General features: G+C 36.7%; 3 protein-coding genes across 3 annotated transcripts; all 3 read left to right on the top strand.

Annotated features, from left to right (window-relative positions):
- The first annotated feature begins 772 nt into the window (after positions 1–772).
- LOC109148634 lies at positions 773–1,971 on the top strand. Its single transcript, XM_019296369.1, has 2 exons — positions 773–811; positions 1,375–1,971. Exons 1-2 carry the CDS (start codon positions 773–775, stop codon positions 1,969–1,971), a joined length of 636 nt encoding a protein of 211 aa, XP_019151914.1.
- Positions 1,972–5,928: 3,957 nt separating this feature from the next.
- On the top strand, positions 5,929–7,858 carry LOC109148545 (beta-amyrin 28-oxidase-like). The gene is made up of 3 exons (XM_019296282.1): positions 5,929–6,907; positions 7,143–7,330; positions 7,414–7,858. Exons 1-3 carry the CDS (start codon positions 5,959–5,961, stop codon positions 7,711–7,713), a joined length of 1,437 nt encoding a protein of 478 aa, XP_019151827.1. The 5' UTR covers positions 5,929–5,958; the 3' UTR covers positions 7,714–7,858.
- A 712-nt stretch (positions 7,859–8,570) lies between these two features.
- On the top strand, positions 8,571–10,204 carry LOC109148633 (magnesium-dependent phosphatase 1-like). The gene is made up of 4 exons (XM_019296367.1): positions 8,571–8,677; positions 8,888–9,059; positions 9,297–9,413; positions 9,929–10,204. The coding sequence occupies exons 1-4, from the start codon at positions 8,571–8,573 to the stop codon at positions 10,181–10,183; spliced, it is 651 nt and encodes a 216-aa protein (XP_019151912.1). The 3' UTR covers positions 10,184–10,204.
- Positions 10,205–10,341: the final 137 nt, after the last annotated feature.

Raw genomic sequence — 10,341 nt, 5'->3', positions numbered from 1 at the left:
AGCCACCCCAAACATTAGAAGAAAAAATAGATGCTCTAACCTTCGCCATAGACGGGTTACTCACAAGAATGACTAATCTGGAGCAACGGTCACAGCAAGTGCAACCACCACACAATGATTAGCGACACCTGCCACCAGCAGGGAGAGTGGATCTTAGATGTCAAAGGATCCAACAGCCTAATGAGGAATTAGGAAACATTAAACTTGAAATTCCTGACTTCTCTGGTGAGAAAGGACCTACTGAGTATAGAGAATGGGATAATGATGTTGAAACACTTTTTGATTTAAAGCACTATTCTGATCTTACAAAAATTAGGCTAGTTGCTACATCTTTTAAAGGGTATGCAGTATCTTGATGGAGAAAAAGAAATAGGGAGAGAATTGTTGATTTTATTCCCTATGAATCTTGGGTTTAAGTAAGGGAAGATATGCGCCTAACCTTTCACCCTAGATCTTTTTTCTATGATCTTGGAAAAAAAATTGTAGGGAACCGTTCAAGGATCCATGTCGGTTGATGACTATCACCGAACTATCAATATTTTGCTTGAGCAAGGAGACATACATGAAGAAGAAGCAAGAACTGTTGCTCGTTTCTTACATGGATTGAACAAAGAAATCCGGTGGGGAATGAGTACACAGAGATATGACACCCTTGATGATGCCTTGTATGCTGCACACGAATCTGAAGCAAAAATCAAAGAGATGAAGATGTACAAGCCCAACAATGGTGCATCAAGATGGAACAACACTCGTTCTACCCCTCAAAGGCGTGATGAATGCCCTCTTCCATGAGATGATTCACGAGATAAAGGTAAGGAAAAGGTAAGTGAGGCAGTGAGGCCTCAACGTGATAGAGAATTGATTTGTTATAGATGTAATGGAAGAGGCTATATGGTTCGTGATTGTCCTAACTAGAGGGTAGTTAAGATAACAAAACAATGTGAAAAATTTGCTTCTTGTCTTGAATATGAGTCTGAGGATGAAGTTAGTGACCATTTTGAAATCCCCAAAATGAGCACGTTGAGGAGGAACCACCTTTACATTTAGATTTTGATTCTGAATATGCTGATAGTGAGTCTATTCATACTCTTGTTGTTAAGAAGGTTTTGAATGTTCATCCTTTAAAAGAAGACGAGTCTCAAAGAGAAAATATCTTTTATGCTAAAGGGTCAATTAGAGGGAATGCGTGTACTATGATAATAGATTCTGGAAGTTGCACAAATGTGGCTAGTGCAGCTATGGTTAAATTTCTTCAATTACCTTTGCTTGATCACCCTAATCCATATCGTTTGCAATGTTTAACCGATGTAGAAGAAGTTAGAGTAAGAAAACGGGTTCTTATTCCTTTATCTATTAACAGTTATCCCAATGCAGGCTGCTCATGTGTTGTTAGGTAGATCGTGGCAATTTGATAGAAAAATCAATTTTGATGGAATGAAGAACACTTATGTGTTTCACATGGATGGAGTTAGATATGTCTTGTCTCCTTTGGCTCCTAAACAGGTGGAAGAAATACTATTGAAATCTAGGAAGGCATCAAAAGAGGCGAAATCAGTGACATCTTCCCCCTATCCAAAATCAAAGCCTCCACCTCCTCCAATATCCCTTTCCACGCCATTTTCATCTCAAAACACAGCAAAGGAATCACCACATCAGCCCTCTCTTCTTGCAACAAAAAATGACATAAAGAAGGCAATAAGAAAGGGAAACACGTTTCTGTTACTTTTCATTCATAAGCTTACCTCTGATCTTGATTCTTCTCTTGTGTTACACTCTGAATCTTGTTTTCGTAATGCCTCTATTGATGAATTGCTTGCTGATTTTTCAGATTTATTCCCTAAAGATATGCCAAAAGGATTGCCACCACATAGAGGGATTGACCATCAAATCGACTTTGTCATTGGATCTACCTTGCCAAACCGACCAGCCTACAAAACCAATCCCATGGAAGCAAAGGAAATCCAGAAATAGGTTGAAGAGCTTCTTGAAATTGGCCATATTCGAGAAAGCTTGAGTCTGTGTGCCGTCCCAGTGCTCATTGTCCCAAAAAAAAAAAAAAAAAAAACGGTACATGGAGAATGTGTGTTGATTGTCGTGCAATCAAAAATATAACTATTAAGTATAGATTTCCCATCCCTCGTCTTGATGATATGCTTGATGAACTTTATGGAGCTAAGTACTTTAGCAAAGTGGATTTGAAACGAGGATATCATCAAATCAGGATGAAAGAAGGTGATGAGTGGAAAGCAGCCTTTAAAACCAAACATGGTTTATATGAGTGGTTAGTCATGCCTTTTGGCTTAACTAATGCCCCTAGCACATTCATGAGGCTTATGAACCATGTTTTGATAAAATTTATTGGTAATTTTGTTGTTGCTTACTTTGATGATATTCTGATTTATAGCAAGTCACAAGAAAAACACTTGAAACATATTCAATTAGTTTTTCTTGAACTTAGGGCTGCATAGTTATATGCCAATCTTGAGAAATGTTCTTTTATGTCTGGGAGTGTTGAGTTTTCAAATTAGATTTCAAGTCATTATAAGTATTGTTAAAATATTTTATATAATCAAATTAATCTCATCATATATCTATTATAATGCAACCCAAACTGCTGAAGATCCATTAAGAGTACCAGTTGGGTCAATCACAAGGTCTAAGTCCAAACAATTAACACAACTCTTCATTGGTTATGTTCAAAAATGGTGGAAATCTAATTCAAGCCCAATTGCAAATGATGGAGAAGAACTCAAGGCTTTTTATAATCTTTTAAGTGCTGATTTTGGGGATTAAATTAGGCACAAATCAGCCCTATTATTTTTTGTCATCATTAATCAAAATTGTTTGGCATAAAAGAGAAAACACTAGTTTGTATTTAGAAATGATTCCTTAAATCCCTTTCTAAATAGGACTATATTTACTTGTTTTCTAGATTAGGTTTATGACTCTTTTTCACATTGTATTTAGGATTATAATGCTGCCCCTATACCTATAAATAGGGCACAACCATATCAGTTTTGAGCAGGCTTTCATTCAATAAAATTCTTAAGTTTTTCTTTACACTTGTGTAAGAAACCTTATGGCCGGCTAATTGTGGACTCAATTAGTGGCTAGTTCGTGGACTCGTCTAGCAAATTGATTCGTGGACTTGAATCAATCTTCCTTTCTTCAACCTTAGATTTAGGTTCGTGGACTCGTTCTTGAATCGAAGGAAACTAGATCCGACTAGTTGATTGAAGATTGCATCATCGAGGTACTTGAAGCCCCATGGGATTCTTCAAAGTCTTTGAGGATTCGGGACTAAGTGTTTCCCGTGAGGTTTAAGGTATTTTAATCCATCTCTATTTTTACATTGAGAGCAATCTTGGGACAATACTCCATCTTATTTGAATCTTGGACTAGGTTCATATCATATTATAAATAGAGTTGTCAGGCCCTCGACAGTTCCAAGATATCAAACTCATTGGGATAGGCGGCCTTGTGAAGCAACACCCACTCTAGCAAGTTTTTTGGGCCAAAACAATTTTCCTCATCAAGGTTAATATACTTTTCTTGGACTCCAACAAGCCCTGCTTTAACTTTCGCAATCGTTATGCTATGGACCCGTGTCCAACATACATTGTGGACATGGTAACGGTGCCGTTAGTGGCACCGTTATCTTTCACCATTTTTTTTTATAATTTCAGACCGCTTTGTTATAGGAGCATATGTTCATAATTTTATCACTATATGTTCATAATTGTAAGTTCATAATGTCAGAGCTCTGTGTTCATAATTCCATAACTGTACATTCATACTTACATAACTGTACATTCATAATTCCGTAACTGTACATTCATAATTCAATAACTGTAAATTCATAATTTTCGAAGCTCTATATTCTCAATTTTAGAGCTCTATGTCCATAATTTTATCACTATATGTTCATAATTGTAAGTTCATAATGTCAGAGCTCTATGTTCATAATTCCATAACTGTACATTCATAATTCCATAACTGTACATTCATAATTTTCAGAGCTCTATGTTCACAATTTTAGAGCTCTATGTTCATAATTTTATCAATATATGTTCATAATTGTAAGTTCATAATGTCAGAGCTCTGTCTTCATAATTCCATAACTGTACATTCATAATTCCACAAAAGAATAACGCCGTTAACGGCGAGACAAAATCAATTTTTTAAACTGGAATGCCGTCATTTTCTCTGAAAACGACGTCGTTTTGGACTCGTGTCCATAATGCATTGTGAACACGAGTCCACAGCATAATTTGCCCAACTTTCCTCTTTTTCTTGTGGTCGTGATTCGGAGCATTAATACTATTAGGCTTGGGCCCCATGGCGTCCTGATCAGTCGTTATATCGTGCATCAGCTACCCAAAACGATGTCATTTTGGTGCATTGTCCAAAAAAAAAAAATCTCTGTTTCAAATACACAATAAACTCATAACAGAATATACAGAAATTGCACTGAATACACAGAAATTCTTAACTGAATACACATAAACTCTTAACTAAATACACAGAAACTCACAACACAATATACAAAAAATTTTAACTAAATATACATAATGGGGTTTGGGCCGTTTGAACGGACGAAGTGACGTCAGCAATTTAAATGCATGCGTTTTGTGCCTGAGCACATATTACTATGTGCGCCGTGGTGCACGATATAAATTGCCCGTCCTGATGGATATTTTGATTTAGAGAGGCCAATATGTAGTTCTGATGGTACAAAGCCTGAGTAGTAAAGGAATCGGCTTGTTAACCGTTATTTAAAAATATATCTTCCTTCATTAAATGATCATGATCTTCTGCAGCTCTCATCTGACTTGTTGTCTTGTTCCCTCTCATCTGATTTTTTTATTTTTTTTTTTTTGGAAAAAAAAAAAGTAGTTATATAACAAAGGACTCTCTCTCTCATTCTTTGGGATCGGACTAACTATTTATAATCTGATGCGATATTACTAGAAATAGTTTTATATGAAATATTTTAAACATTTGATGCTCACATGAAACCACATGGGATCATACCGCGTATATGATGAACGGCTAAAAAGCAAGAATGGTGCATACCATTATCTTTTATGAAATATTTTATATGTTATATGGTTTAAGATAACGTGTATGAAATAAAATACTAATAATAATCCTTCTGTCTCCCTTCCGCTGCAATTTGAATTATTGGTGATGAAAATGGTTGTCAGCATTAGGCTTTGTTTATCCCTCTCTCGTGGATGGTCTTAGCAGTTGCCATGCCGCAATCAATTGAAAAAAGCTACACTCATTCAAGCTTATTAGCCAATTTTTTAAATGCATCAATATCAGTGCGGATTGTATTATATATGCAATTATTGAGAGTGCATGCAATTATCATTGGAAAAAATCAATTGCTCGATCAATCATTCTAGAAAAATGTGAAAATAATAGTTAATGATTGTTTTGCGTAGTGCTAATATTATTTTTTTTAGACAATAAGTTGTCCTGAGCAAGTCTAACTATAGGAGGTACATTTAAGCCTGTACTATGTTCAAACTAATTTCGCGGTTCGCACCGCCAACTCAATTAAGAGTCAAAGTGCTGGTCATATTGATTTTTTTCAGGAAAATTATTCTATGGACTCCGGTCTACCGTGTAAGGTGGACCTGAGTTCAGAATACACAATTTATATATTGAATGTTCACAATTTTTATATACTAAATGTTCATGATTTACATAATGAATGTTCACAATTTTATATACTGAATATTCACAATTTATATACCAAAACATTCAGTATGTAAAGTGTGAACATTCAATATATAAATTGTGTATTTTAATCCGGACTCATTTTGCAAGGTGAACCTGGGTCCATGGTATAATTATCTGTTTTTTCTATATAAGAGGGGGTTTTGAAGGACAAATCAAAGAAATGTGCTAAGTTGAACCTGCAACTTTGTTTATAGATCAGAGCAAAATATGGATCCAGTAGTCTTGGTAGGAGCTTGCATAATCTTGGCTTCCATTTTAATTCTATTTGCTACAGGTTTGAAGAAAAGATCCCGGAATCTGCCTCCGGGCAGCTACGGATGGCCGGTGGTGGGGGAGTCACTGGAGTTCCTGAGGAGAAACCAGGAAGGGAAGCCGGAGAAGTTTGTGACGGACAGGATGAGCAAGTACAAGTCGGAGGTGTTCAAGACTTCCCTGATGGGGGAGCCAGTGGTGGTGCTAAGCGGCCCCGCCGGAAACAAGTTTCTCTACAGCAATGAGAACAAGCTGGTGAACACGTGGTGGCCAATCTCCGTGCAGAAGCTGCTGGGGACTTGTTTATCAACCAGTGTCGGAGATGAAGCGAAGCAGATGAGGAAGCTGATGGCCTACTTTGTCAGCCCGGATGCCATGGAGAAGCTCTACATCAAAACCATGGATTTCGTCACTCAACAACATATTCAGCATCACTGGCAGGGAAAAGAGGAGATGAAGGTCTCACCTGCTGTGAAGCTCTACACTTTTGAACTAGCTTGTCGGTTTTTCATGAGCGTTGAGGATCCGGAGCATATCAAGAAGCTTTCTAGCCTGTTCAACGTTTTCCTCAGGGGAGTCATATCGCTGCCTGTGAACATTCCCGGGACCAAATTTTACCGTGCAATGAGAGCTACTGCTGTGATCAGGGAAGAGCTTCTAAGGATTGTCAGACACAGAAGAGAAGCCCTGATGAAGAACAACAACAATAATAATAATAGGCATGATCTTCTGTCACATCTGCTTGTCACACCCGACGAGAATGGGAGTTTCATGTCTGAGCTCCATATCGTGAACAATATAATCCTGCTGCTCTTTGCTGGCCACGACACTTCCACCGTCACTATTACTCTGTTGATCAAGAAACTCGGGGACCTGCCTCATGTTTATGAAAAGGTCCTGCAAGGTATGTATAGTATATCTAGTAGCGAATGCATAACTTTTTTTTTAATAGACCACCATCACATTTTTTGAGTGTTGGACTTGGCCCTTTAAGTCTTTTACCAGCCTCTGTCCAACAATCTCTCATCCACGGAGCCACCTGGTGCTAGATTTGACCTTTACTGGCCTCCGCCCAACAAATTTAATTAGCCCTTTGATTTGGAGTCATATATAAATTTTGGGAGGCATGCATGCTGCAGTGCACAGAGAAATTGCAGCAACAAAAGAAGGTGGGGAGTTTCTGCATTGGGATGATATACAGAAGATGAAGTATTCATGGAATGTAGTTTGTGAAGTGATGAGGCAATATTCTCCTGTTATAGGGGCTTTCAGAGAGGCACTTGTAGACATCAACTACAAAGGTTATCACATTCCCAAAGGCTGGAAGGTAATTAATAATATTAATAATAATAATCCCCCAGAATGTTGCTCTGATCTGATATTCTGATCTATCTGTTTCTGATCTGATAGATTTACTGGAATACTCCCATTACACATATGAATGCAAGCTTCTTCCCAAAGCCTATGGAGTTTGATCCGTCGAGATTTGAAGGAGATGGAGCAGTGCCTTACACATTCGTCCCGTTTGGAGGAGGGCCACGGATGTGCCTGGGGAAAGAGTTTGCACGCCTGCAGATACTCACATTCCTGCACAATGTAGTTAAGAGGTTTAGATGGAGCTTAGTTGTTCCGGAGGAGAGACTTGAGTATGATCCATTGCCCATTCCTGTTCAAGGCCTTCCCATTCGTCTTCATCCTCACAAACTATGAAACATGCATGCAATATAATGTGTGTATTTGCTTGTGCTGTGACAGTATTTTTTTTTTTTTGCCCAAATATAATCCCTGAAAATTTTGTATGAGCTTTGAATAGGAATAGGGACTTGGAGAATAAAATTTGATATATTCTCAGCTATCTCCTCAGTAACATTCTTGGAGAAGAAAATTTGAGACTTCTGCAACTTTATCTTCTAGCCAAAATTTTAAAATTTTGAAGGAATCCTAATATAATGACATTCAAATCATCAATATGAACAAAAAAAAAATCAAAACAAAAATTTAAAAGTATGAAGTCAAACTTAAAAATTATATTACCAATAAGATGCATGTAATAGTACATCTTTTTAATTACGGATGAAATTTTTCATTGAATGAGTAATCAAATCCGATAATTATGTTTTAAAAAGTTGTCAATCAAACACTATATATCTAATTTTGATTCATATTCCTAAACTAGTGTGTAAACCTATGAACCAGACACACCCTGAATATGATCCGGCGCCCGAACATGAGATTGATCATTATATATATGATCAACGTAACTTTATTTGAGATGTGCACTAATTCATGATGTGTAATGCCCTAGTTTAGGTGGTAGGGGATGGAATGGTATTAAGAAAGGAAATAAAAAGTATTTGAATATATATAGTTATTATTTTGATATTATTACCATATTAAGTGATGTAAGATATTATTAATGTGATATTACTATAAAATTATGAGATATTATATGATATTATCTTGATTATTATGGTAATATATGGTATACTGGTATATATAACTTTTACCTATAAACTCCCCTCATTGTCCGATTTAATAACCATTCTATACTTTTATTTAGTTCAAAGATGGAAGAACATTGCAAAAGTGAGGCACTACACATTTTGACAAGTTTTCAACATTTGCCCCGTTTGGTCGTCTTCGATCTCGACTACACCCTCTGGCCATTCTTCTGGTAAACCCCCCAACCTTCATATATTAATTATATACTATATGTTCTTAATGTATCATGTTAGCATTATTTGCTTTGCTTTAATTTGTTTGCCTCCAAGAAAACCTCGTACACCTTCTCAACATTATTGAAACTCTTGTACTTTTATGAATTCCAAAAATTTTATTGTATCATTGTATTGAGTACAATCATATATATATGTTTATGTTTCAGCAATATGCGCTGCAAATGTGAAGTGCCAATATTGTATCCTCAAGTGAAGGGCATTTTATGTGCTCTCAAGGAGGTGGGAGTTGGCATTGGTATTGCCTCAAGATCGCCCACTCCCCACATAGCTGACGCTTATCTCTGGAAGCTAGGGATAAAGTCTATGGTTGTAGCAAAGGTGATATATAAATATATATAAAGGCCGATTCAGGTGCGAATTGTCCTTCTTGTGTGAATGGGTGAACAGAAGGAATGCATGCACTGATGCACTGATGCACTGCATCTCCCCCAACTTTAATCTTTGTGGTGCATTTGTGTAGTAATTGTCATGTATTCCTTCAATAGTTCGCAGGTGAGAAGGGCGATTCGCATATGGTCCTAATTTTATTTATTGTGTGTATGTTATTGCTACCAGGAAGTGTTTCCCAGTTGGTCACCCAAGACAGAACATTTCCAGAGGATCCACAGAGGAACAGGACTGCTGTACAATGAAATGCTGTTTTTTGATGATGAAACTAGGAACATAGAGGCGGTAATGGTTCAACTTTTCTCTTTTACCTGTTTGTCATCTTGTAAAATTAGACTAATTCAGTTAAAAAAAATTTAGTTCCATTCAAAAATGGTTCACTTATAGGTGTTGTGCTCTAATTCCTGACCAACAAGCCAAAACATGTTTTGTTACTAAATCCAAACTTTATTTTAACTAGTCTTATCCTTTTTTTTTTTATGTTACAATATAGTATCTGGTACAAAGACACAATATTAACTTGCCATACCGGATTACAATTGGAAGAAATTGCAAGTTACAGGCAACCTATGCATAAAAAAATTAGCTCAAGTCTCTTTTAAAAGATTGCATAAAATGCAATTTTTTGACAGCCTAATTGCATGTCGGTTGCAGTGGGCCTTTTGTGTCTCTTTCATTCCTTTTATTGATTATTGAAATTGTATGGTGTAAATAAAATTGTGTTCTGTATTGAATTTCAAATATCTCAGAATTCTAAGGATAAATATTACCTTATATAATTGTGTTTGGTTTCACTTCAGGTGTCAAAAATGGGTGTGACAAGTATATTAGTGACCGCTGGCAAAGGAATAGATCTTAAAACTTTATGGCAAGGACTCTCAGCATTCAATCAGTACAAGCGGTTCTCAATTAAGCCGCAGTGTGCTACACCAATGCCGCCCCGTAACCAAATTGTGCACCCAGAACCACTGCCACATTGGTGCTGCGAGTGCCAAAACTTTCTGCATATGCCTTGCAAGTTTAAAAGGCAATTGAGGCATCATCAACACATTTAGCCATTTGTATGAACTTCTTGCAACTGTTGCAGTAGGAACGGAAAGTAAAATGCATTTACTTTACATTTCTTTGAGAATAGAGAATTGAAAACTAGAGAATTGAAATAATGTTATCTTGGGTTGACCATTTCCGAAAATGTCATGTAATGTGTAGTTTT

This window comes from Ipomoea nil, unplaced genomic scaffold, assembly GCF_001879475.1.
Source record: "Ipomoea nil cultivar Tokyo-kokei standard unplaced genomic scaffold, Asagao_1.1 scaffold2144, whole genome shotgun sequence".
In the NCBI taxonomy this organism is placed as follows: Eukaryota; Viridiplantae; Streptophyta; class Magnoliopsida; order Solanales; family Convolvulaceae; genus Ipomoea; species Ipomoea nil.
The sequence above is the reverse complement of the archived record's forward strand: the minus strand, read 5'-3'. Positions and strand labels throughout refer to the sequence as shown.

Excerpts from the sequence above, each read along its gene's own strand:
- LOC109148634 (XM_019296369.1), top strand. The coding sequence starts at position 773 with ATGAATGCCCTCTTCCATGAGATGATTCACGAGATAAAG. Across the intron at positions 812-1,374 it reads AGATGATTCACGAGATAAAG|GCTGCTCATGTGTTGTTAGG; the intron begins GTAAGGAAAAGG and ends ATCCCAATGCAG.
- LOC109148545 (XM_019296282.1), top strand. The coding sequence starts at position 5,959 with ATGGATCCAGTAGTCTTGGTAGGAGCTTGCATAATCTTGGCTTCCATT. Across the intron at positions 6,908-7,142 it reads TTATGAAAAGGTCCTGCAAG|TGCACAGAGAAATTGCAGCA; the intron begins GTATGTATAGTA and ends TGCATGCTGCAG. Across the intron at positions 7,331-7,413 it reads ACATTCCCAAAGGCTGGAAG|ATTTACTGGAATACTCCCAT; the intron begins GTAATTAATAAT and ends CTGATCTGATAG.
- LOC109148633 (XM_019296367.1), top strand. The coding sequence starts at position 8,571 with ATGGAAGAACATTGCAAAAGTGAGGCACTACACATTTTGACAAGTTTT. Across the intron at positions 8,678-8,887 it reads ACCCTCTGGCCATTCTTCTG|CAATATGCGCTGCAAATGTG; the intron begins GTAAACCCCCCA and ends TTTATGTTTCAG. Across the intron at positions 9,060-9,296 it reads AGTCTATGGTTGTAGCAAAG|GAAGTGTTTCCCAGTTGGTC; the intron begins GTGATATATAAA and ends TATTGCTACCAG.